Here is a 27,872-nt window from a genome sequence, read left to right on the forward strand (position 1 = left end):
CCTCCACTGCTTCCTGTTTGAGTGGATATTGTTGTTTACATGGCCTATAATCAGATTTTGGAGTGATTTTGACTGGATCACAGTTTCTGATGAGGCCCACATCATATTTGTCCTTTGCCCACAGTGTTTCAGGCAGATCTGAAAGTAAAGGAGAAACATCAGAGGAGCTGGACAACATTGCATAAGAATGAAGGTGATTTTCAGTCACAACAAATGAGCGTGTGGCTGGAGAACAGAAGGTTGGAGACATTTTTAGATCAAATGCACTCAGACTGGGTGAATACATTACATCAGGCGTGGTTGTGGGTTGCCAATCAACGGCAGCCTGGCATGATCTGATGACAAATGGGCCTAAGTCTTGCCACTGGTCATCATGGGACTTGGAGAGCGAGATGTGAGGGCTGGAATTCGAGATGCGAAACAGTGCCATCTGTTGGTCATTGAGTGAGACGGAAGCAAAAGGCAAAAACAGAGATTCATAAATGTGATCTGCTGTGTCTGTCACATGTGAAGTGCAGTGCAATGAATCAGTGTGCATGAAATCTGAAAAAGGAGAGACCCTGACCTGGAGAGCAGATCAGTGGAGGCATTTATAGGAAGTTGCCACTGATATACAAACAGCTGCTCATGTGTGGTCTGTGACATTGTGAAGAAGAATTGTGCGTAACCATCACTCCATCAGGGGAGGATACTAAATTGAGGCCTAACACAATCATCAAATCTCTTTCTAATAGATTAATTGGGCAACAGGGAGACAGTGGAAAATCATGTTCAAACCTTATGGGATGTTTGTCAAACCGAGCGGCGCATTTGAGAGGTTTTGTGAAATTTTCTTTTACAGTGGCACCGCTGGCACCTTGAGAGAATATAAAGCGACCACTCATCTCAGGAGATGTGGGCAAATCTGACATCCTAACCACAGAATAACCTGCACCAGAGTCGACCATGAAATTAAGTTTGTGACCGTTAACACAGAGTTCGAGTTGAGGCATTTTCTTAAAAGCATCACTATTGTACTTAACATAAGAACCACAAAGTTGTGTTTGCTCTGGTGTGTGTGTGTGTGCGGTTAGTTTAGCAAGCGATTTCTTCATTGCAGTGGCATGTATGTATCTGTGTTTCACTTCCCTTTCTCTGATCCTCGGCGGGTAGATTGGTCGTCTCCCCCCCGTCTGCCTCTCCTCACTTTCTGTAGTTCAGTCGGCAGTGAAAGTTCTTGTCTCCCCCTCCTCTCGCTGCTGGGGGCAGTCCCTTGCCCAGTGTCCTTTTTGTCTGCAGAAGAAACACTCATCTATGGGAATTTTGGGTCGTCGAGAGAAGCCTCGCCCACGTCCTTGCCCACGCCCCTCTCTTCCTGATTCAGTGAAGTTGGCTCTGCTATCACCGTTATCTTGTCTGCGTGGCCTTGACAGGGCTGACACAGCCTGCATCATGGTTAGCTGTGCTTTCTGGAGTTGTTGATTATTTTTCTGCTGAGTTTTGTCTTTGGTTTCTTTGTGTTGACGTTCAGCATGTTCAGCATGACATCTGACCTCTGTCAAGCGAGCATCATCAAGCCTGATGCAGGTGTGGCCTGCGTCTGCCCGTAGTGGGGGGAGCAGACCATTCAGGAAGGCCTGTTTCAGATGTGTTTCATAAGCCCCTGGCTCGTTGCCAAGGTATGGGGTCAGGTATGGGGATGCCTCTGTGTTGATTAAACAGGACGGTCAGACGTGTGAGGAAATCTCCTACGGTTTCGCCTGGTTGTTGTTTGCACCCCGTTATTTTGGACATGTCAATTTTATTGGGGAAGGCGGTCCTCAGGGCGTTGAGGAGTGTGTTGAGAGCGTTGACGTATGCTGCATTAAACGCATCATCCCAGTCTGGTGAAGTCAGACGGAGGTCCCCCCCACAGTGCGGACATTTGCAAAGTCAGTGGGGCCTAAAGATGAGGAAGAGGTGGCGTCATCATTCAGTCCTCCCGCTGCCCCGTCTCCATAGACTGGGAGAGTGGTGGGTGGAGTCTGAGATGGGCCTGATCGTTGATTGGTGGAGTCTGGTCTCTGCACATCATCATGGAGGAGGGTTTTGTCGTAGGTGAGGAGGAAGGCAGGCGTCGAGGCGAGGACTGCCACACCCTGTAATGGAGAATACAGAGATCTATATGATTTCTTTTCAACTTTCTCACTTTCCTACTTATCAACCTTAGCCATCTGTTTAAATGTTTGTTTTCTGTCCCTAAACTCTGCCTTTTTCCCACATTTCAAGACACTTTCTTATTATCTTCTCTTTCCACATTGCGACCTTGATTTTTTTTTTTTTTTTTTGTTGCTTTTTAATTCTTCCTCTTTCTCGAGGAGTTTCTCTCTTAAAAGTTTAATTTTTTCGACAATGAATGACCCGTTATGAGGAAAAGCAAAGTCTCTGGACCATATTGGAAGAAAATGTCACACTTTCCCGTCCTCACTCTTGCAACCATGAAGCCCACCATTTGGACTTTCTGGGTTCTGAAGTCCCTGACTTCCCTTGTTACCCATCCTTATCAATTAAGTGTATGAAATTGTGCACGTCCACAATTTCCCTTGAACACTCAATTTAAGACGTGGACGTCTCCACGAATCCTTGTTTCTCTTTACGGCAAAAAACAGGGAAAAAAGCTATCAACAAGGATGATTGCCACAAGATGGGTCAGATTAACATTAATAATCCACAATAATCCAGAGAGAATGACTAATACACCCGTTCCAAATAAAACCCTTTAAATGTATTATTTCTTATGTTTGATTTCGTATTTGAGAAATCATCTAAACAGTCATGAAAATCAGAATTTCAACATCTCACCAGATATAAGATGACCAAAGAGAGGTCTTTGGATCCCTGTGAAGAAGGTCCGGAACCCAAGTTATTTTGGCCCTCTCTTCTCTTCACTGTTGGAGGTAGAGGCAGAAGATTTTTTTCTCCTGGGTGGCCAACCACCGAAGACTTCTCGGGTCCAGACGATCTTTCAAGGGATCCTGTTCGTGACGCCAAGTTTGTGATGGAAATTCATCTTGAGATTTGAAATAATGAAATTCTCAGACTGGAGTTGCCTTTGAGTCTTTATAATAGTAAGCTCTGCAGAGGTTACACAACAAGCACGGGTGCTCAAAATGGAACTGGCCGCAAGTTCACAAAAGCCAGAACTTATACAAAGAGGCGTTTCATAAAACATAATATGAAAAAAGACATGAAAGACATGAGATCATCTGTGTCTGTCTGTCCGCTATAGCAGTTGGAAGAAAAACATCACCAAATAAGGGCATGCACCCTGTTGATCAAGGTCATAGCAGTGAGACACCACCAAATAAGGGTTCCATCCTGTCAGGTAGACAGTATCACAGCAGTTAGACACCTGGTCAGGGGGATTTCCAATACCTTAGACACTGGTCAGTTGAATTTTCCACTACAAGCTATTTTAAGATTTTTGATGAACAATATATATTTTTTTACATTCTGCAAGTTATGTATGGGACCTAAAAGGAGGTCAGCGGTCTGCATGGCTCATGCGATAAAGCCTTACCTTTAAAACAAACGTAAACATCACAGTTAAAAATGTAAACCGAAATATTTCCGCTTTAAAAAGCTTTCACAGAAGTCTAACGAACAAAACGACTATATTTAGGGATTTTGTTTCTATTTCTAAAACTTAAGCTTCAATAATTTTTGATTGAACGAATCCTGGATTCACCATCCACACACAAACACACACATATGGATCTCGACATGTGTGGCAAAAGGTGGCATGGCAAAAGAGCAAAAACGCCTCAGTAAAAAAAATGTATAATAAAAAAATAAAATACACAAAAGGAGGGAAGTTCCAAGAGAATATTGAATCTTGAAGCTTATTTCTCCTATTGATGTTTTGATTAAAGACAACAGAGTTACAGTCAGGTGAGCTGAAGCACCAGTTGGTCTTTTGTCCAGGAGGGGTTGTGCTCAGACCAGAAGTGAGCTGAATACTTCAGAACAGGAAAAAACAACATATGTACACACCAGCAACCTCTGAGTGTCAATCCCCCATCTTGGTATGACCAGGAGTTGTAAAAATATACTGCATGTTTGAGTCAGCCATGGATGAGATGATTACACTACAGGTAGGTTTCGATAGAATGCTTATCATGTGGTGGTGGTACCTTTTATAGTCCCTGCTGAGTAGAATGACTCAGTCATTTGTGTCTGGGTGCAGCGTCATCAAAGTGCCGTCATTTCAATATCAGATGTTCTCTCCATTTGATACGTGTGGTTTATTACAATTCAAATGAATCTGCATACTGAAGAATCAACACTAGATGGAGACACTCATACAGCTTTAGAAACAAAGGAAAAGCCTGTAAGCACACCCCAATTTGTTTTTTAGTCTGACAATAAAACAACAAACCAAACCGCCATAAATCTTTTAGATACACTGATATATCCTAAGCAATAATGAACATCAGTCTGTTCTGAGGACAGTGTGTCCAGCAGTCCCAATGCTTTCCAAACAAATGAGTCATCTTCTGTCCACATCGACGACCAGAGACAACACGTCCTTTTATGTCCGTTTGCTGTGATATTCCTGCGCCGTGCTCAACCCCCAGAGAGGTCAGCTTAACGTCAGTGCTTAAGAAGAAGAAGTGCTTCCAGCAACGTGGGAGTATTGACCAGTGGGAAGTGCTGACACAATAAGACATGGTGTACTGTATATTCCTTTTTTGGTTTAGCAGAGCGATAGCATCCTAGCTGCCATCAAGTGAATACAAGTCATACCAGCCACAGCTACTGTAATTGCACACAACGAATTAATCCTTCACTTGAACCGTTTCATTCACAAATGGTAATACATGACGATATTGTTGTTACTCTAGAAGTGAAAATACTGAACAAGAATCCATTCAGCTTCTTTGGGGATTCATCAAAGTTTTGTGTAAAATGTATAAATATGACTATATGTCTTCAGTAAATGTCTGCAGTATAAAATATTAAATTGTAGTAATTGTTATTACAAAATTGACTTCCCTTCTTTTTTTTCACCTTTCAATACATATTAATATATAGCTGTCACACATATAAGCAAACACTGTACTGTATGTAGGACCTCAAGTGCCTGAAATGTCATGAAAGCTTCCTGCAAGATCCAAATGAGGCTGCTGAGGCCGCAGTATTTATACTTTAGATTTCCCCAACACTTGGAAACCACAATTTTTTTAAAAAGAAAAAAAGACTAAAACTCCTGGATAAAAGGGATTCATCTACTTTCATTAACTAATTTGAAAAAATGTACTTTTTTATACTTTTTGACATGTACATGTTAGGACCTCAGAATACATTTGAACAACTGAAAAGTCTTAATTCAATGATTGTTAAGCTTTGATAAATAAGGTTTCCCCAAATAACAAATCATATGTTTGTCTTCTTACAGGAGCTGCAAGTGTTTTCTCAGCCTCCTTCTGTGTTTCTTCTAATGTGTCCGCTTCATTTCTGCAGGCGACTGCAGGCGAGCAGTGAGAGAAAGAAAGACACTAATAGAAAGAATGGTTGAGGGCTATGAATCAGTGGGTGTGGGTCGTGTGAAGATGGGAGGATGGCATTTTCTATCCAGTGCCGTTCTTGTTGGGGCTGTTGGTGTTGATCGTGGTGCCGTCTGGCTGCTGGCCGTCTTTGCGAGGCGGCATCCTCTCGTTTATCCTGTCCAGGCCGCGTGCCTCCTCAAAGTTCCGAATCTTCCTCGTAGGAGTATTTTGAGTATTGGATATTTGGATTATAAATGTTAGTTATTGCAACAGCTGGCTGGGACCTTTAGGGTGAAATGTGAATTCACACACTTCCTTTCCTCAGAAAGTTTCAGCGTACCAGAGCAGGAAATTATATCTAAATACATCTGAGTTGATGTGAGAAGGTGTACAGTATATTATCACTTGACTGACACTCAGAGACATCAGAGATTCTTGAATTTGACCCATGAAAACTTAACTGTTTACGTAACTTTATATTCATTCAGCTATTGAGTAACAGGGTTTCATCATGTGCAGAACATGTTCATAGACGTAATAAATAATAATAATTTGTTAAAGGTAGAGCAACATTGGCTTATAATATGCTGATGCCTGAATGGTACTTAAATCCTGATTATTGTCACAGAGTACCACACGGGGGCAGAGAGAGCTCAACGCACTGCAAATGAAGAAAACAACTTCATAGATTTGAGGACCCACGCAGTGCAAATTTCAAAAACGGCAACGGAAATGTTTCCAGGGGACGTGATGAACCCGGCTGAAGTTCAATTCTTATAAGTGTCATCACCAGTGACGAGAAGCAGACTTCAATTACTTCACAAAGCATTTCCTTCATTTCAGTGAGACACACACTTGTGGGGAGCATTGAAATATGACTTAATCTACACTTTTTTCCCCTCTCTATATCCTGAACCACAGCCGACTGCAATTATAGTAATTATAGTGTTATTAAAATAACTAACACCCCTTTATGTGCATGTGAGTGCTGTTTTAAAAATGTGTAAAACAACATCAGTGCTGATTGTCTTCTTTGATCATTTCAGAGAGGTTCAGTTTTCACCCATTGTCCGAAACCAGAAAACCAGAGGTTGTGTTTTCATGGCTCAGAAGCAGAGTGGTCACCACACTCACAGTGAGGCAATTGTTCCGTTCAGTCATGGCCTCATGTGAACGGAACATCGTGGAATAAATGAGCATCAAAAGACTGCAAGGACGAACGTTTATCAGCAGGATTTGACTGAAGTAATCAGATTTATACCGCACATAAATCAGTCCTCTAGTCACTCCATGGATGATTTCACATGTGCTTCTAAGGTGTTGCAGCTTGTTCCCCAGGCAGAGAAGCAGATTTTTAACATAAGGTAAGCAGAGATTGATCCTGATAGTGCTCACTGATTGTGACTTTTCCCTCAACTTGGATGAGAACACCTCTCTTCCCTTGACCGCGAGCAGCCCGGTCGGGAGCTCGGGCTTGTTCTTCCGAACCGTGCCGACCACGGTGATCTTCCTCTCCAGGAGCTGCCGCGCGAGTTCGTAGGAGGTGAAGTAATTGTCGCACGTGACGTTACGGCCTTGCAGTCCCTCCGTTACATCGAGCACTACCCGCAACCCCTGGTTCCGTTCTGGGCAGCCGCGCCACCGACGCGTCCGAGACCTCTCGCATGACCGCCAATTTGTCCGTGGCTTGTCCGTGGCTCGTGTGGAAGAGTTTTAGGGGCATCGTGGCACGAAATATCGCCCGGCCGCTCTCGGTGTCCCACAGGCTGGCGGCGGCCTCGCCCTGGGACCTGTACACGCCCGCTAAGATCAGCAACCCTACGTAGGCATGCAGGTCGGTTTCATCCATCCCTTTCCATTCGTCGCCGTATTTTCGACGACCCTCCCGATTCGTCATCTCCAGGATGATGTTATCTACCTTTGGCGTGACGAACAGGCGGAACGTCAAGGCTAGGTCACCGGCGCGGGATGTCGCGTGCATCGTGGGGCCCGGGGGGACCCCGATGGGCGTAGCGGCGGCACTTTGAGCCGCAGCAGAGGAGGAGGAGGAGGAGGAGGAGGAGGAGCAGCAGCGGCCCTCCTCTCGGCCGTACGCCCTCGAGGACCATGTTATTTCCCCGTTTCTTGACAGGAAGGTCTCTCTTTCCACGAGTCCGGTGATGGTGGTGGTGGTGCCGTGGTCTTGTCCTCCTTCTTCTTCTTCTTCCAAGGATGACGAATCTGCAGCAGCATCACCCACTGGGTCTTCGTCTTCGTCTTCGTCTTCGTCTTCGTCGCCGTCGCCGCCGTCGTCTTCGTCGTCGTCGTCGTCGTCGTCATCTCGGTCTTCTTCTCGGTCTGCTTTTCTGTCTGCTTTTCTGTCTGCTTCTCGGTCTGCTTCTCCATCTCCTTGTCCGTCCGCTTCTCGGTCTTGCTCTTTCGCATCCTCTTCGGGTTCAGAGGATGGTTGTTGGGAGAATAGCTGTTGGAGAACCTGTTCTCTGGTGAAACGCGCCTGACGTGACATCGTGACATGGTCAGGGAGGGTGGCACACGGAGAATGGCACACCGGCTTCTCTGTGGGCCTAATATACCCCCCGAGATTACAATTGGAATCAGGTGTGGGTCTAAATGACCCCACAGAGCAACACAGCGCCCTCTCTGGGGGTCTAAATGACAATCCATTGGTCTCAATGACCCCCCAGGAGAATCGAGAATGACAACCCATTGGTCTCAATGACCCCAGGAGAATTGGATAATGACAATCCTTGGGTCACCCTAACCCTAACCCTGACCGGCCAGGGCTTGCGGATGATCACACGCAAACACACACACACAGACATGTCGTGGAAATTTCTATTTAATCAAACACAAAGTCATACAATTGTCTCTCGGTAAGTTCAATTCTAACATCTGCAGATGGACTCAATGTACACTCATCAGAAGGACATTATACAAAGAGCAAAGACCTAGAGGAGAATCACTATTTTTATACATTACAAGCCCCTCCCTGAGAGGAGCAGAAGGTATTCCTTAATTCCATTGATGTCTGATCAGGGTGGGCAGACATCCTGTCTCCATCTCTGTCCCAGACTCCTGGAGTGACTTCTGGTGTGAACCATCTGTCTCAGAGAGCCTTATCTTCGTTTACAAGACAAAAGACCCCAGTCCTGTATACAAGACAGAGATCCCCGCACCCATCTACTCAGACACCTTGAGTGACCCCTGCAGTGAACCATTTGCCCAGTGACACTCAAAGGGAGGAAGCCATAAATATCTAAGTTCCTTGAGCAACACCCATAAATCTTAAGTTAACTCACAGAAACACATTTGTTCATACTTCTTCTAAATACATGTCTGTTCTTTCATTAAACATTACCCAAATGCGGAAATTCCAAATACAGACACACACACTCCGGGTCAATCCGACCCAGGAACAACACAAGGGTTAACAAGTTCTGCGGATGGAGTTCGATTTTTTGTTTCTATATTTGGAAAAAAGATTGTGAAACTTTATAATGCGGTGACGACAGTGTGACAAGATGCTTCACTGAATCAATCAGCATAAAGCCTGATCACAGCACCGATCTGCTCTATTACAGTGACTGTCTGCAATTGTAAAATGTGTTGTTAATCACAGAACTGGTCACATAGTATATGTTTCATACATTAAATGCATGAGAATGTTCTTTTCAACATTACACATGCAGCTTTCATAATTTTTATGAAAGGATATTTGTTTCTGCTTAAATATGGTGGATCTACTTTTAGCTGTGTTTCCCTTATCTACGCTCATACAGCCTACAGCCTGTTATCGTTTAGTGATACTGACTTTGTTTGTGTAAGATACTCAGATCAGCCCCAGCCTTAACACCAGGTTAACATGGTTCTAGTACCATTATATATTGTGTGTGTGTGTGTGTGTGTGTGTGTGTGTGTGTGTGTGTGCAAAATTGTAACAGTAACAATTGTGATGGAAATCTGGAAATACAAGAGGCTGGAAACACCAAATTTGTCTTTGTGTATTTAATAGGGGCTTTCTGCAGAAAGGATCAACACAGAGAGTCACAAGGATCTCAGAGTGAAGATGCAGGACACTCAAATGCAAGGATCTTATATAGGAGGACTAAGGCTATCTCTCAGAACCAGTTCAGACTGGTTCTGTAGGCACAGGTTGAGAGAGGAATCTAAACACAGACAACTGATTTACATATGTTTCCTTTGGAGATAAGCAGACATACATTCAGTTCTTTGGAGAGTAAATAAGTGGCTAAAGGGTCTGACAGTTTTCAGGTCAACACAGTTCAGACCATAAAACAGCTCAGGTCATAAAGTATTTGGACAGTTTGTATATGTATGTAGATACAGGTCATAAAAGTCTTTAGACAGGGCTGCAAAAACTTACTTTCCAACTACAAAATAGTTTTTCAACCACACTTAGTTAATTTTTCTACTACATTTCCCTCCTTTTTGTCATTTATGACAACATAAGAGAATGCACAACTACAGTAAAAAATCTAATACATCAATTCACAAGGATTCAAAATGCATCATCATCAGCACTGTAGTGCAAAGCAAACTGCCATCGTTGTGGACACAGGTATGCGTCGCAGAAGCGAGTCTGCAACTAAACAGCCAGTACAACATCATCACATTCTTCATCACAGAGAGTTATTGAGGGCAATTGCCTTTTAACAGGTCCAATGCCCTTGTTTGCTGAACGTCCGAACAGAATCTTCAATGGGCTCAATCCATATTTTGGTCTAATTCTCATTCTCATCTGCATGAGAACAAGCGAGAAAGATTTAGTCCATGACAATCCAGTTTCCTCATAAAATTTTGCCAAATTGTTTTTTAGTGTGCCATTTTCTCTTTCCACCGCTCCACCACTGGATGGGTGGTAGGCACAATGTTGTCTCAAATCAATGCCCAAATATTTACTTAATTGTTTTAATGCCGTACTAACAAATGGAATCCAAATCATGAATGCGTGACAAAATTTCTGTTGGGTTGGGTCAACCTGTAAGAGAATGGGTGAAGCAGATAGTGGCTGGAGAGCAGCTGCTTTTGCTGCTGCAACCGCTCCGGCATTACCTTGTGATACTGGGTCATTATTAAAAGTGTGACCATCACATTAACATACTGCAACCTGTTTGGGGAGGAGGATAGCATCAAGCATCAGAGACACTAGAGCATGATATGCAATTGGTTTGTCTCTGTTTCCAAATCGTGCAAAATGATGTACTACACCACATGCATATCTACTGTCTATGTAGATATTGACCCTTTTCCCTTCAGTCAATTTGCATGCTTCAATGAGAGCAGTGAGCTCTGCTGCTTGTGCAGACAGAGAAGCAGGGAGTGGTCGTGCAATCAATGTATCATGTGCTGTTACCACAGAGAAACCAACTTGATTTGCTCCTGTGTCTGAATTGCGAGACGCTGATCCATCCACAAACAGTTCAAAGTCTGGATTCTGCAAAGGTGTTTCCTGTAAGACTGGTCTGGGGGAACAAACTTCGGTTATTGTTACTACACAGTTGTTTTGTTCACCATCTTCTTCTGTTGGAAGAAGAGTAGCTGCGTTTAGAACATTACATTTTTTCACAGTGATGTTAAGCATTTCCAACAGAATAGCATGTTATAGATAGCATCATAGACACAGAAATCTTGGATGAATCGCAAATCATCAGATTGTGTGACTCCCCCGGCACCTACGCCAGGATTCTGTTTGTGGACTTCAGCTCCGCATTCAACACTATCGCCCCAGCTCTTCTTCGAGACAAGTTGACACAGCTGAGCGTGCCTGAGCCCACCTGCAGGTGGATCACTGACTTCCTGACAGACAGGAAGCAGCGCGTGAGGCTGGGCAAGCTTGTGTCTGAGCCCCGGACCATCAGCACTGGAGCCCCACAAGGTTGTGTGCTCTCCCCTCTACTCTTCTCCCTCTACACCAACAACTGCATCTCCAGCCACCCCTCTGTCAAACTCCTGAAGTTTGCAGACGACACAACCCTAATTGGATTAATCTCCAATGGGGACGAGACCGCCTACAGAGAGGAAGTTGACAGCCTTGCTTCCTGGTGCAGCCAGAACTTCCTGGAGCTGAACGCTTTGAAAACGGTAGAGATGGTAGCAGACTTCAGGAGGAGCCCAGCCCAAACCGCCCCCCCTCACCATGTGCGACTCCCCAGTTAAAACAGTGGAGTCTTTCAGATTCCTTGGGACTATAATTGCACAGGACCTGAGGTGGGCAGAGAACATCACCTCCATCATCAAGAAGGCCCAGCAGAGGATGTTCTTCCTGCGGCAACTGAAGAAATTCAAAATGCCGCAGAAAGTGATGGTCGAGCTCTACACGGCCATCATTGAGTCCATCCTCACCGCCTCAATCACCGTCTGGTTCGCTGCCTCCACTGCCAAGGACAAGGGCAGACTGCAGCGGATCATTCGGTCAGGCAAGAAGGTCATCGGCTGCGACCTGCCGGCTCTCCTACACCTGTTCCACTCCAGGACCAGTAAGAGAGCAGGCAAGATCATTGCTGATCCTTCCCATCCCGGTCACCACCTATTTCAGAGACTTCCATCCGGCAAAAGGTTCCGGGCTATCAAGACCAAAACCTCGCGCCACCTGAACAGTTTTTTCCCCACGGCAGTGGGGCTCACAAACAAGCCCCCTGCATCACACTGACTCTGCCCCCCGCACATAATTTATATATTATTGGCACTATCCCGAAACCAATCACTGCACCTTAGCACCGCACGTGCCCATAACTTATTGTTCTTACTGTATATATTGCTGTTTTATGTCCGATTGTTGTTTTTATGTCCAAATGCACCAACCACACCAAGGCAATTTCCTGTATGTGTAAATATACTTGGCAATAAAAAGAATTCTGATTCTGATTCTAATAAAAAATATGCTTGACCGAAAAAATCGGAGTGCGCACTAGTGAATCCTTGCAAGGAACAATTACACCTGCCCTCAATAGAGAGTTGAAAACTGGTGTAATACCATTGATGGCTTTCTGTTTCAGTGGATGTTGTCAAATTATTGCGTGATAACCACAGGTTCCATGTTTTGAATTAAACCCACATCATGATTGCCTCTGAGCCCTTAAAATGTTGTTTGTATAATGTAAATATGCATGTGCATATTGGGCATCTATATGTGTGTCTGGTACAGTTAAACAGCCTTGAAAGTGTGAACAACAGATGTAAACACTTTCAAAACACTTTCAAAAATGGATTATACTGAACCACAGGATTACATTTACATTACATTTCATTTAGCTGACGCTTTTATCCAAAGCGACTTACAATAAGTGCATTCAACCATGAGGGTACAAACCCAGAACAACAAGAATAGAGAAAGTACAATTTCTTCAAAAAAGCAAAACTACAAAGTGCTATAAGTAAGTGCCATTTTAAGTGCTACTAAATTGTTAGTGTTAAAAATGTTATTCAAGGTATAGTTGGAAGAGGTTTGTTTTTAGTTTGGCGGGCTGGGGTGTAAGGTTTGACCATGTCCTGGGTGTAGACTGGACCCGATCTGTTCGCAGCACGGTACGCAAGTACTAATGTTTTGAAACGGATGCGGGCAGCCACCGGTAACCAGTGAAGGGAGCGGAGGAGCGGAGTGGTGTGAGTGAATTTAGGTAGGTTAAAAACCAGTCGAGCTGCTGCATTCTGAATGAGCTGCAGAGGTCGGATGGCACTAGCAGGTAGACCTGCCAGGAGGGAGTTACAATAGTCTAGGCGTGAGATGACCAGGGCCTGGACCAGAACCTGCACCGCCTTCTGAGTGAGAAGGTGGCGTATTCTCCTGATGTTGTACAGCATGAATCGACAGGAACGTGTTGTTACAGTAATGTTGGCAGTAAGGGAGAGTTGGCTGTCGAGTGTCACACCCAGGTTCCTAGCAGTCTGAGTGGGGGTTAACACAGAGTTGTCAAAGTTAATGGTCAGGTCATGGGTGGGAGAGTCTTTCCCTGGAAGGAAAAGTAGTTCAGTCTTGTCAAGGTTAATTTTCAGGTGGTGTGCAGACATCCACTGAGAGATGTCAGTCAGACAGGCAGAGATTTGTGCTGCTACCTGTGTTTCATATTGGGGAAAAGAGAGGATTAGTTGGGTATCATCAGCATAGCTATGGTAGGAAAAGCCATGTGAGTGAATGACAGAGCCGAGAGAGTTGGTGTACAGAGAGAAGAGGAGGGGACCCAGGATGGAACCTTGAGGGACCCCTTGAGGGTCTGATATCTTTTCCCAAATGTCAGCATTGACACATTTTTTTTATTTATCCACGGCCCCAAGTCTTGCCATTCATCATTTCTGTCCTCTGACAGCAAGACATGTGAGTGTGAACCAGGAACATCAAAAAAGGAAAGCATCCTCTGAACATCTGTGAAGGAACTGAGAGGGTGACTTATTTTCTGGCTTGAGTAAAATTACAGAAACAGCACATCTATGTTCAATACAGAACATGCAACTTAGCGTTAAATTCTCTTTCACACAACTTTCTTTACAACTTTCTTTACAACTTTCTCTAAACCATCTTTTTTCTCTAAACATGCATCTTTCCCTTCGTGTATGTGTGCAGTGCAGTGTAAATCTTCTGGATGCATACACGTGGTGTCTGTCCCTAGTGTGACTGAATGTGCCTTATCAACTAGATCTGTGTTGATTGATGTGACAACAGATGAACAGAGCTTCCATTCATACGCATATAGCAGTGAATCAGCATTACACTTAATGCACGTGTAAATCTGTGGTGGATCCAGATCAGCCGTTCGGATCACTATGACTCCTGATGGGGTGGAAACGATAGAAATGTCCACAAGACAAATTACATCACTTCCCATCAAATTAATTGGACAACATGAGGATAGCAAAAAATGAACACTTACATTTTTCTGTGATGCCTCATATTATATTATATTATAATATCACCTCATATTAAGGGGGTTGTGAATTTTTCAACCACGGTGCTTCCTGAATATAACACAGATCTAACTCATTCGCTCATTTTAGGATGTGTGTCAAACATATCACTCTTGATGACTGAATGTTTTGCTCCTAAAACTATAAGGAATATACTCTCTTTCCTTAGCACTGTGAGTGTGTGCGTTGGCATATTAGCATATACATTTCATTGATATCGAACATATGTTCCTATCAGTATGTAGTGGCCGTTCCATTTGGTTCCACATTACAATGGCCACTTGTATTCCCCCCCCCCCAACCCAACCCAATGTCACACAACTCCAGGAGGCAGGTTACTTGAAAAAAGGCTTTTATTCTCCGTTCCAGCACATCACAGACACACCTTTTAACGATCCTTTATCGAAATTGGCATGCCGTCTTTCCAAACCTGTCACGATGTCCCTTTATCACGTTTCCACAGTATCACGTTTCCACAGTATCACGTTTCCTTAGTATCACGATATCACGGTCAAAACTTGTTTCGGTCCGCTCAACAGACTCCACTCACCACGATCTTCATGCGCCTCCATAACCATCACGCGCATGAACAATGAACCCCCTCGCGGCCTCATCAACTGTCCTAAACAAAAAAGCCGCAAAAAACAGAATATAATTGAATATGGCAGACGTACTATACAAAATATATTTTAACTGTATAAAACTAAAACTACAAACCTGGATAATAAAGAAAATATCAAACCAACATAAATATTTAAACTACACACATGCAGGCTGCATAGTGGCTCTTACACAGTAGTTTGTCTTTCTTTTCTAAAAAATCTTTTACTTCTATGATAAGTGTTTGTGTTCGTGTGGTGCATTCACCCTCTTGATGTGTGAGGTGTTCCTCACGGTCTCGTTCTCTGTTCAAAGTTGCTGGTTCCTCCCTCTCCTCCATCCCCGCCTCGGTTCAATCAGCCTTGTAATGTTGCTGTTTCTTCTGACAATTTTTTGCCCAATGTCCCTTCTCTCCACAGTGAAAACAAATGTCCCGATCATCATTCCACATGCTGTCTCCCCTTCTTCCTTGAAATCCTCTTCCTTTGCGTCCGCGATGTACCTCTGAACATTGTCAGTGAGGCTTTATGCAGATCAGTCTCTCTTTTCTTCTTCTTTTCTTCATGTTTAATTATCGTCTTCACATGAACTGCATGTGCTTTTATTAAGCTCTTCCTGAGTCCCACTTGATGCCTGTACGTTTTAACAGGCTGGCAACATCAGGTCACTTCAACCATCGCGATTTGGGCTGGATCTTGTCCCAGTCCATATTGCCCGCTTGTCTGGTGCGAGATGAAGAGAGGAGATGCGGGTCTGGAATGTTATTAGCTGGAAAAGGTTGTGGAGCCTGGGCTCCTGCCTGTGGAACATCCGCTTCTGGTGGAGCTTGGTGTTGTCTGGTTGTCATCTTCTCGGCGGGGAAGAGTCGAGGTCGGAAACCTGCATTTTGAGACACTGAGACATTTGTGAGGAGTTATCTGTCCCTGCCAGTGTGTGTTTTCTGTCCCTTTGATGCAATTCTTTTAACCACATTCCACATACCTTCCTATCTGCCTGAAATTTAAGATTTACATTTCTGGCCTGACTTACTTTTTCTTTCTCCTCTAGCTTCAGTCTCAGCTGTTTTAGCTGCCTTACACTAAAACTCCCCCCAGTTGGAAACCCACATTCTTTCATTCACACTTGTATCAGACTTAGTGCTGTGTCACCATAGTTCCTCCACATAAAGTTCATATTAGGACTACTCAGATCAGTTCCATTATCAAAATCTTTACATTTTTCTTTTACCTATGTAAAACATTTATGTTAAGTTTAGTTACCTTAAGTCTTCAATTAATCTCCAAAACGCTATCGTAAGGAGCAAATAGGAAACTTAGTAATATAAACATCCTCAAAATAATGTAATACCCCCTATATAATATAATCAATAGTAATTTCCTCTTGTAATTACTTAGTTACTGGTAATTTCTCAATTCATCTCTTTTTTTTTAATACACTTTCAAATATCCTGCCTGACCAACATGAATCATAGTGCCTTAAAGAAGTTCTCTACATAGCGCGCTTTTGGAGTCTTGTTTCAACAATGCAAATACAACTCAGTATTATGTCCTTTCTGTGGTTGTGTTCTTAACAAACTCTTTAAGGTACCTCGTAAGTCTACCTTCCAGGTTTCTTCTAAACCTTGGTTAAAAATCGACGGGGCTTTCACCCGTCGGAGGATCCAATCCCCTTCGACCAACTTCTCCATAACACTATGTTTGCTGGTAAAAAAATACACTTGAAATCTCAGATTCTGACCAGATAGATCGCAGCGCTGAGACGATCCGGGCTCGGGTCTCGGTCCCTGCATCTCACCTTTTGGGGAGGTTAAGGTTGGAAACTATTTTCCCAAGAAGGCCACTCAACCGTAGACACCGAGTCCAGATGCGCCCAGACGTGCGATCCCACTTCTGACACCAAATTGTGATGGAAATCTGGAAATACAAGAGGCTGGGACACCAAATTTGTCTTTGTGTATTTAATAGGGGCTTTCTGCAGAAAGAATCAACACAGAGAGTCACAAGGATCTCAGAGTGAAGATGCAGGACACTCAAATGCAAGGATCTTATATAGGAGGACTAAGGCTATCTCTCAGAACCAGTTCAGACTGGTTCTGTAGGCACAGGTTGAGAGAGGAATCTAAACACAGACAACTGATTTACATATGTTTCCTTTGGAGATAAGCAGACATACATTCAGTTCTTTGGAGAGTAAATAAGTGATAAAGGGTCTGACAGTTTTCAGGTCAACACAGTTCAGACCATAAAACAGTTCAGGTCATAAAGTATTTGGACAGTTTGTATATGTATGTAGATACAGGTCATAAAAGTCTTTAGACAGGGCTGCAAAAACTTACTTTCCAACAACAAAATAGTTTTTCAACCACACTTAGTTAATTTTTCTACTACATAGTTAAGAGTTATAATGTTTGCTGACTGGTGCGTTATTACAAAGGAATTGTTTACCAAAATGCATGTGTTACCACCACCCTCTCAGGTGCCACTATGTACCTGGTAACCATGACTCAGAATGACTTAGTCATTTCCTTTCAAGCTGCCTTCATAAACTGGAAAGTACAGGCTTAGATTAGGCCATATCTTCATTTCGGTGAGACGATACCCGGTCAGAACGAGGTACAGGATCTCAAAAAACTAATCTGGAAAACTACACCAGGAAGTAATGTAAGTTAGATATGTATCAGACCCTGCTGTGACAAGTATAACTGGGTGTCATCCGCATAGCAGTGGAAATTTACTGAGTGTGTCCTGATAATGTTTCCTAGTGGAAGCATATATGAGAATAAAATTGGGCCAAGCACAGAGCCCTGTGGAACACCGTGGTTAACTTTGGTGCGCACAGATGACTCGGGTATTCTCGTCGTCGTGATCTTCTTCTCGGTCTGCTTCTCGGTCTTGCTCTTTCGCGTCCTCTTCGGGTTCAGAGGATGGTTGCTGGGAGAATAGCTGTTGGAGAACCTGTTCTCTGGTGAAACGCGCCTGACGTGACATCGTGACATGGTCAGGGAGGGTGGCACACGGAGAATGGCACACCGGCTTCTCTGTGGGTCTAATATACCCCCCGAGATTACAATTGGAATCAGGTGTGGGTCTAAATGACCCCACAGAGCAACACAGCGCCCTCCTCTGCTACAACCACAACACCAGAGGAATCTACTACGGCTTCTGCAAACGTCTCTCAAAGGACCAGTACATCCCCTGTCAGCAAGAGTGAGTCTCAGCCAAACACATAGTCTGACAGTTTCTCTGTTCTCTTGTTTAATCCACAGAACTTTCAAAGTAAAGCATCTGCATCACAATTCAATAAATTGGATCTTGAAGTGAATATGAACATATGTTGACTCTCTTTTCTGTGCAGAGACACGTTGTGTGGGAAGCTCTTCTGTCACAATGGGAACCCAAACCCAAACTACGGCCGCATGGTGTCGGTCGGCGATTGCAAGGCAACTTTCTATGATGACTACACTAAAGACTACGGCCAGGTCGACACTGGGACAATATGTGGGGATGGAAAGGTACCAGGCTCTGCTAGTGTGTGTGTGTGTGTGTGTGTGTGTGTGTGTGTGTGTGTGTGTGTGTGTGTGTGTGTGTGTGTGTGTGTGTGTGTGTTTGTGTTTTTTATAAACAAATCTCATTAATAAGAATAATTTGGCAGAGGGCATAAGGAGGGAGGTTCAAGAAAATACAATACAATAACAAGCAGAGTCTTTCTGATCACAGCATCACAGTCAACCAAGAAATGAATGCACTTGTTCAAACGTTTCAGCACTAAGTCCACAGTGTGTATCACAGTAACCAACGTCTGAGGAGCCTGATAACTAACACTGAGGGACTTGTTTCTGTTTTTTAAGGTGTGCAGCGAGAACCAGTGTGTGGATTTAGTGACAGCTTACAGAAACACCAACTGTTCTGCAAAATGCCCAGGCCACGCTGTAAGTGCATCCACACCCCAACACTGCTTTAGTTTAGTTTTCATTCCCACTGCTGTCACACTCATTAACCCCTTTCACAATATAAAATCAAGCAACTACTCACTTGCACTATTTTTGTAAAATGTTTGTAAATTTTGAATCTGTATAGTGTATTATTCCATACGTATGACTCTTATTGTGAAATCCTCCCCTTTTATTTTATATACACCATTTTTATATTCATATCATAATGTATACTAGTGTAAATTGACATATATATAAATATAAACACACACATACAATGTGTATACTCATATTCATATTGAGTATACCATACCTGCCTATGTACTTATATCAATCTATATATGCATGTGTATGTATAATTTTTTTTAAATATCTCCTACATAATACAAAAATATATTTTCATGAAGTCATACTATACCACTGCACATTAGTCAAAGTACATTCTCCAAATATTTTCATCTGCAGTGAAAGGTGTATATCATGTACATATTCTCTGCATTTTCATTTTCTTTAATTTCTTATTTTCTATATTGCCTATTTTATTCTATTTTCATACTTTCATGTGTTCTCTTCATTTTGACTATCTGCTGCTGTAAGGGCCTAAAGCTTTTCTTATCTTATCTTTTAGTTTTTACTGTGGATGTTGTGTTTAATGTCCCTGTGTTGACAGAGGTGCAGCTGTGTCATTAAACATATTGTGTGATATTCACGTGTCCTCGCTGCTCCTCAGGTGTGTAACCACAGGAGTGAGTGTCAGTGTTTGCCTGGGTGGATGCCTCCTTCCTGCATCTCAGAAGATGGAGATTTCTCTGCTCTTTCACCAGGTACCTACAATATGTGCACCTTCCCACTCTATAATGAATACAGGATTTGAATCATCCACTGATGCATTCAAACAAAACTTGAATTTTATTGTTTTGTATTGCAGGAGCAGTTGTTGCCATATCAGTGACAATTATACTGGTTGTTCTCGGTATCATCCTCGGTGTGATTGGGTTCATCTGGAAAAAACGACAAAGACCCATTTTGCCAACGTAAGTCATGCTCACTCTGTCTCAGGTCTTAATGAGGCTGGTTTACTCCACTTTTGTGAATGTCGAGAGCCGGCAGATGAAATCTTTGTTTCTATGACAGTTCCCACACCCAGAGGAAGCTGCCAGCAGGGGACAGGTCCTTTCAGCATGTCAACAAAGGGCCAGCTCCTGGTCAAGTGCCACAGGTAACGAGTTGGGCTATAACTAATAGGGCTTGTCAATTAAACAATATCAATGATTATTGCGAAAAAGTCCAATATATAGTGATATAATGCTTATGTATTTTGCAAGTTAGGAGATATAACCCATAATTGATCTTCCTCATATTTGTAAAGTGCTTTGCAGTTTATAAAGTGTTTAAAACTACAACTTGTTATTGATATCAACATGTGAATTATATGATCTTGATATTTTTGGGCATGTGTTACAGTCCTATAATAACCAACTGTTAATTTCATGTCCGAACAACTTTTAGCCTGAAAGGCTGAAGCCCAAAGCTCCACCTCCTCCACCTCCAGGAGGGCGAAAACCTAAACCACCGAGTCAGAACTACATGGCTGCACGTCAGGTAACTCAACCACACAGGTTATAGGCTTCTTATGTGTTAGAACACCACAACGTTAAATAAAAGGTGATCAAACTGGTGCCGGGAGAGATTCCTGAAAATGTTGATTTCAATTTAAACACAAAAACTTGTCGTGGATTAGGAGTGAAAACATAGTCTAAATTAGTTATAGTGAGAGAAAATGCAAAAAACACCAATGTTAATCTACAGCAACTGTATCTCTCCATGTGTTAGACACTTTCACTACAGCCCCAGAAGAGAACAGACGAGATGAAATGTTTTCTGTTTCTTTGCTGTCAAAATCTTGAATTCATCAATATAAATATATATATATATATCAGGAAAGACTAAATTTGAAGAATGAACAAAATGTATTGCCACAATGAGAGGTGAAATTGCCGCTAACACACCCAGTACATCAATATCAGTAACTCCCACAAGTAAAGTTTTATAGATCAATGCAGACAGTCTGTGGTTCTGTGAACACATTGCTCCTACTTGTCAGGTTGGTTATGTTCGGCTCCAGCAGTTGACAAAGGTTTATCATTCCCTCTGATGAGAATCTATATCTTTCATTAAGATACTCATCAGAGTAGCTCAAATGGTTTTGTGGGTCTCTGAAGACCCTGGTCCTTCTCAGAGACTCTAACCATCCATTCCTCTAATAACAGTGGTCATGATTCAAAGGAATTGATTGGTCAGTAGGCGGAGCTTTTAAACAGGTTGATCTCTTATCTCCAATTTAACCTGCTCCGGACCAGGTTAGCTATTCAGCATAAGTTACCATGGTGATTGACCCAGAGAAGAAGTGAACAAGCTTAATAGGACCGGAAACCTCAAATTTACCATGAAGTTACACCGATAAGTGCAAACCGTAAACCGTCGTCGTACAAGGCGCAGGGCTCTGGATATGGTGACTGGAGGTGACTGGGGAGGAGGAGGGTTCACAGTGAATCACTGAAATGACAGAGAAGATTCAAAGTTTGTTAGGAACGACATGATTGGCTGATTGAGATCATGGCAAAATCGGATTGGATTACCGTAAACAGCAAACAGTCAGCTGATTAGAACAGGTTGGGAGAGTGAAAGAGAATTGAGAAGGAATGAGAAGAAGAGAAAGATTGAACTCACACTGAACTTCAGTTGTACTTTTTTTAGTCGCTCAAACATATATTCTTTTTAATACCATTTTGTCCTGCAGGCTCTGAGGCCAGTTCCTCCACCAAAAGTCTGATGTCTGACACAGTGCCACCTTTAACCAAACCTGGGGAGACTCACCTTTGTCCACTGTCTCCGGGCTCCAGGCAGCCCAGAGGAACAGAGACATTTTATATTCAAGGCCTCTGGTTCCTCTGCCTGAGGGTGCTCAGTGTTTGTACCAGTGATGTGCAGGACTGCAGGAGGGAAACACTGAACTCTACATTGTCACTTCCATGTACTGCCAGGGCATTACAGGGAATGTACTGTACGTTTTATTTTTATGGCACTTTTTTTATATTATAGTGTAAGGGGTTGCTGCAGCTAGAAACAGAAGCAGCTCTGGCCTTAATGTGAGCCATTTTTATACATGTTCTTTTATTTTGCAAAAGAAATTATACAGAATATTACACAAAACATGATTTTAGTTTCAAAGTGTTTTCAACAGCAGCACTACTTTCAAAAATGTTGTCTTTGACGTGATGATCAATGTTTATGCAATGTTATAGAAATACTCAGATCATAAGAAAAATGTTAGAGTAGCATATTATAAAACTGTGCTGCATTTTCAGGTAGAGCTCAGGTACAGAATCACAGTGTAAAACCAGAACAAATGGATACATGTTGGTGATATATTTATTAGATCAGTTTGTCAAGTTATGTTCAATTTGAAAGTTTTTGCAGTAGCACTTCACAGCTCAGTTTCAGCTTCAGTTCATTTCTAAATGAAATGCCATGACGTCTATGTGTTGTTGTGTCTGCTTCACATTTAACAAAAACCTGTGACAATGTTAATTGCTCCTAGTCAATAGGATTATTACTGATATAGTTTGTGTAAATAAGATTTTGCAGTACACCTTTATACTGATGTATTCTTGAATGAGTTCACTGTGTGAACATGTACATAAAAAACACTGTATGCAGGTTACATTTGGCACTTAGTGAGAATAAGATGGTATATTTTTCCTTTCTGTGCTTCGAGGCTAAAGCAGCAGCCTGATTGTTGTAGCATCACTAACGTGGGTCTTGTGCACAGTGAGGGAACAACAAGCAGCAAGGTTTCATACGACTACAAATTCTAACGATTAAATATATCTCTGGAAAACAAACCCCAATTTTCTTGTCCTTTGCTGTTTTAAAACACTTTAATCCGGTGTTAAATATCACCCTTCCTGCTTTAACATCCTGCTATTGAGCAAGGCATTAACCCCAGACTGCTCTAGAGGTGCTATATCGCTGGAACCTCAAGGCAAGAGTGTCTTGGAGGTGTCATTGATACAAGTTTGTAAATAATGAACAAGTGTGAATTCATATTGTGACACATGCACTGTGTGCGAATGAGGACAAGGTGTTAATTGAACACTTTCCTTTTCATGAAAAACGAAATTCATCATCATTGAGGGAGATGTCAGTAAACTCTACACTGTGAACCATTAAGGCTGCATCAGTTTTTTTGTTTATATTACCTCGTTCCATTATACCTCAGAGGTATTACTGACCCCCAAGTGGAATGTGGCAACTGGCACGCCCCCTAAAGTCAGAGGTTTGACAATGAAGGTCAGAGGAACCTCAATACCCCCAACTTCGAAATCCAAGATGGCTGCTCTGTGTATCAACAATAGTTAAAGCTGTAGTTTTTACTGTTTATTAGCACTTCTGTCATTATATTTGTCGTGCACATAGTACAGTCCAATTACTGCCAGTGGAACTGTTACTACGGTGTTAGTATGTGTGAAATACCACCTAACGTGTTATGAACTGGTTTTGCCCACAATGGCTAGCTGGCTATGTTTATGTTTATGGCTAGTTAATCCTTGTTCAGTACGGTCACAATGATCGGTCTGCCTTCCGACCAAATGTGCATCTGGAACGCTATCAACTCAGGTTATTCGGGTGTGAGGTCATTCCGAGGGCCGAGCTCAGAGGTATAATGGAATGTAGCATATATATTTTGGCCTCTTGAGGGCAGTAGAACAAGTTGAAAACACAACATTAACATTGTATTGTCACCATATAAAGATGTTTGAAGCCATTCAAATTCTGAAATTCAAGTGAGTCAAATAAAACACTTTAGTTGATTTTTATTATTTTTCTTTCAAGTGATACATCTACGTAAAAGATTTCATGGCCTTGCATGACAAGTACAGTACACTTTCTTATCCACCCCTTTTACTTTACAGCTATTTTAAGATTTTTGATGAACAATATATATCTTTTTACATTCTGCAAGTTATGTATGGGACCTAAAAGGAGGTCAGCGGTCTGCATGGCTCATGCGATAAAGCCTTACCTTTAAAACAAACGTAAACATCAGTTAAAAATGTAAACCGAAATATTTCCGCTTTAAAAAGCTTTCACAGAAGTCTAACGAACAAAACAACTATATTTAGGGATTTTTTTTCTATTTCTAAAACTTAACCTTCAATAATTTTTGATTGAACGAATCCTGGATTCACCATCCACACACAAACACACACATATGGATCTTGACATGTGTGGCAAAAGGTGGCATGGCAAAAGAGCGCAAACGCCTCAGTAAAAAAATTGTATAATAAAAAAATAAAATACACAAAAGGAGGGAAATTCCAAGAGAATATTGAATCTTGAAGCTTATTTCTCCTATTGACGTTTTGATTAAAGACAACAGAGTTACAGTCAGGTGAGCTGAAGCACCAGTTGGTCTTTTGTCCAGGAGGGGTTGTGCTCAGACCAGAAGTGAGCTGAATACTTCAGAACAGGAAAAAACAACATATGTACACACCAGCAACCTCTGAGTGTCAATCAGAGGTTGCCCCCATCTTGGTATGACCAGGAGTTGTAAAAATATACTGCATGTGTGAGTCAGCCATGGATGAGATGATTACACTACAGGTAGGTTTCGATAGAATGCTTATCATGTGGTGGTGGTACCTTTTATAGTCCCTGCTGAGTAGAATGACTCAGTCATTTGTGTCTGGGTGCAGCGTCATCAAAGTGCCGTCATTTCAATATCAGATGTTCTCTCCATTTGATACGTGTGGTTTATTACAATTCAAATGAATCTGCATCCTGAAGAATCAACACTAGATGGAGACACTCATACAGCTTTAGAAACAAAGGAAAAGCCTGTAAGCACACCCCAATTTGTTTTTTAGTCTGACAATAAAACAACAAACCAAACCGCCATAAATCTTTTAGATACACTGATATATCCTAAGCAATAATGAACATCAGTCTGTTCTGAGGACAGTGTGTCCAGCAGTCCCAATGCTTTCCAAACAAATGAGTCATCTTCTGTCCACATCGACGACCAGAGACAACACGTCCTTTTATGTCCGTTTGCTGTGATATTCCTGCGCCGTGCTCAACCCCCAGAGAGGTCAGCTTAACGTCAGTGCTTAAGAAGAAGAAGTGCTTCCAGCAACGTGGGAGTATTGACCAGTGGGAAGTGCTGACACAATAAGACATGGTGTACTGTATATTCCTTTTTTGGTTTAGCAGAGCGATAGCATCCTAGCTGCCATCAAGTGAATACAAGTCATACCAGCCACAGCTACTGTAATTGCACACAACGAATTAATCCTTCACTTGAACCGTTTCATTCACAAATGGTAATACATGACGATATTGTTGTTACTCTAGAAGTGAAAATACTGAACAAGAATCCATTCAGCTTCTTTGGGGATTCATCAAAGTTTTGTGTAAAATGTATAAATATGACTATATGTCTTCAGTAAATGTCTGTAGTATAAAATATTAAATTGTAGTAATTGTTCTTACACAATTTACTTCTCTTTTTTTTCACCTTTCAATACATATTAATATATAGCTGTCACACATATAAGCAAACACTGTACTGTATGTAGGACCTCAAGTGCCTGAAATGTCATGACAAGATTCCTGCCAGACCCGAATGAGGCTGCTGAGGCTGCAGTATTTATACTTTAGATTTCCCCAACACATGGAAACCACTTTTTTTAAAAAGACTAAAACTCCTGGATAAAAGGGATTCATCTACTTGTATTAACTAACTTTATAAAATGTACTTTTAATACTTTTTGAAATGTACAAGTTAGGACCTCAGAATACATTTGAACAACTGAAAAGTCTTAATTCAATGATTGTTGCTATGACATAATATATCTAATAAAATGTTAAGCTTTGATAAATAAGGTTTCCCCAAATAACAAATCATATGTTTGTCTTCTTACAGGAGCTGCAAGTGTTTTCTCAGCCTCCTTCTGTGTTTCTTCTAATGTGTCCGCTTCATTTCTGCAGGCGACTGCAGGCGAGCAGTGAGAGAAAGAAAGACACTAATAGAAAGAATGGTTGAGGGCTATGAATCAGTGGGTGTGGGTCGTGTGAAGATGGGAGGATGGCATTTTCTATCCAGTGCCGTTCTTGTTGGGGCTGTTGGTGTTGATCGTGGTGCCGTCTGGCTGCTGGCCGTCTTTGCGAGGCGGCATCCTCTCGTTTATCCTGTCCAGGCCGCGTGCCTCCTCAAAGTTCCGAATCTTCCTCGTAGGAGAGAAGCCTTGAATGGCTAAAGAGACAAAAAACGCCAGTCATTTCCCTGCTCAAGCCACTGTACCTAAATGCTGTTAATCATTTTATAAAACCCAACTCACAGTGAATTTCACTTGATAAACACAAAGTAGACGAACAGTGAATACAACACATGCACAGGTAAACAATGACTCCTAGTGTTCACAAACCAGTGGGACAAGCTACAACAATAACACCTCACACTTTGTGCACTTACGGTAACGTCCCGAAACAGCCAAGGAAACCAGACAGAGAGGTGTGCAAATGAAAAGCAAACTTGTAAAGACCTTTCAGACATAGTCTTCAGTCATTTCAATCAACTTCACAAAGAATGAACATTCTGAGGTAAGGGATTTATAGCCCCACAAACAAGGGGCTCGAGGGTTCTCTTGCACCACCAGATATCTGTGATAAATAACAGATTGTGCTCACTTGACTTCACCAAACTAAATTATTCCCAACCAGGAGCACTTGCACACCAGGGGGTAGTTTCGCAGTTGCAAAGAAATACACAGAAATACAATATATTGTATTGGCAGTAAGCGACCAGCTATGCTGACTGCAGAGAGCTTGCCTGCAGTGTAATTTCTACTACACCAAAGATAAGTGTGGTGATTGTGTCTATGAGAACTAGTTAGCAAGAAAACATGGATGTCTAAATAGTTAGCCAAAAGTAATGAATATATGGTTTGAATTATTAAAGTCATTTATAAACCATATGAAATAGCTTAAATTAGAGAAAGATCATTAATCATCATTGGCCTATATGTTGTCCAATATGCACCAATACAAAAACGGTAATTTGTGGTAATTTAGAAATATATATACTTTATGAAGAGTTTGTTTAACCAGGGGCACTCTGACTCCCCTGGTCACAATATTCTCAGCACTGTCTGCACATGTAGAAGTCAGCGGAACAGACAGTCGTGAAGAGTCAAGCGGTGTCTTCACGATAAGTTGCAAACTAGTTTGTGAAATAAATTACTGGAAGTTTAATGACCCCAGCATTTTCTTTATCAAGAATATCAGCCAATATATCGATGTCTGAATTTACCTAAAACCTGTATCGGCCTTAAAAATCGAGAATCGGTCAGGCACAACTTCAAAGTAATGAGAAGATCCTCACAATCATTAGCCAAAGGTAATAATTAAACAGTTCCACTGTAAACTAATAACATTTGATAAAAGTTAAATCATTATATATAATAAGCTAAAATGAATAATAGATAAAAATAACTGATTTGACAGTTAAAAGTAATAGATAAATTCCTACATGATCCGAGTGTTTTAGACAAAATCCACCTCAATATTTACTGTTCAATGGTGATGAATTGTTGTTATAACATCCACTTTTATGTAGTTAGTGTTACTTCACATCTTCAGCTGAAATAAACACTTTTGGAACATGATGAATACAATCTCTGTAGGAGTATTTGAGCTCATTTGACAGGAATGTGGGAGTACATCAGACAAAAGTTATGCTGTCTGAACACACTGCCTCTTCACTCAGTTTGTGATGTCATTCTGTTACATTGCCCTATTTCTTACCAAATAAGACTGTTTCTCTTGACTGACGCCTATTGAACCACCAACTG

The 27,872-nt window shown here is 42.0% G+C and overlaps 2 protein-coding genes across 6 annotated transcripts in view; one reads left to right on the top strand and one right to left on the bottom strand.

Moving 5' to 3' along the window:
* Positions 1-5,362: 5,362 nt before the first annotated feature.
* The window catches only part of ppp3cca (protein phosphatase 3, catalytic subunit, gamma isozyme, a), a 42,774-nt gene continuing 20,264 nt past the window's right edge, over positions 5,363-27,872 (bottom strand). For 2 of the 5 annotated variants that reach the window (XM_035167047.2, XM_035167044.2), the window contains 2 exons: positions 26,247-26,275; positions 5,363-5,717 (listed from right to left, as the gene is read on the bottom strand). In XM_035167047.2, the coding sequence (XP_035022938.1) occupies positions 5,589-5,717; positions 26,247-26,275 (158 nt within the window). In that variant the 3' untranslated portion in view covers positions 5,363-5,588. Of the gene's footprint in view, positions 5,718-23,817; positions 26,276-27,872 lie in introns of those variants that run through there. The other 3 variants (XM_035167046.2, XM_035167043.2, XM_035167045.2) reach the window with 2 other exon arrangements.
* LOC118114790 (disintegrin and metalloproteinase domain-containing protein 28-like) lies at positions 8,047-22,508 on the top strand. The gene is made up of 10 exons (XM_035165447.2): positions 8,047-8,105; positions 8,544-8,716; positions 18,130-18,232; positions 18,381-18,537; positions 18,874-18,954; positions 19,688-19,781; positions 19,886-19,991; positions 20,092-20,176; positions 20,467-20,559; positions 21,758-22,508. Exons 1-10 carry the CDS (start codon positions 8,047-8,049, stop codon positions 21,788-21,790), a joined length of 984 nt encoding a protein of 327 aa, XP_035021338.1. The 3' UTR covers positions 21,791-22,508.

Source organism: Hippoglossus stenolepis, chromosome 9 (assembly GCF_022539355.2).
Source record: "Hippoglossus stenolepis isolate QCI-W04-F060 chromosome 9, HSTE1.2, whole genome shotgun sequence".
In the NCBI taxonomy this organism is placed as follows: domain Eukaryota; kingdom Metazoa; phylum Chordata; class Actinopteri; order Pleuronectiformes; family Pleuronectidae; genus Hippoglossus; species Hippoglossus stenolepis.

Bases quoted from the DNA above. Each gene is read 5' to 3' on its own strand.
- LOC118114790 (XM_035165447.2), top strand. From the start codon at position 8,047: ATGGCACACCGGCTTCTCTGTGGGCCTAATATACCCCCCGAGATTACA. The intron at 18,955-19,687 runs GTAAGTGCATCC...GCTGCTCCTCAG, and splicing joins CAAAATGCCCAGGCCACGCT to GTGTGTAACCACAGGAGTGA. The intron at 20,177-20,466 runs GTAACGAGTTGG...AACAACTTTTAG, and splicing joins CTCCTGGTCAAGTGCCACAG to CCTGAAAGGCTGAAGCCCAA.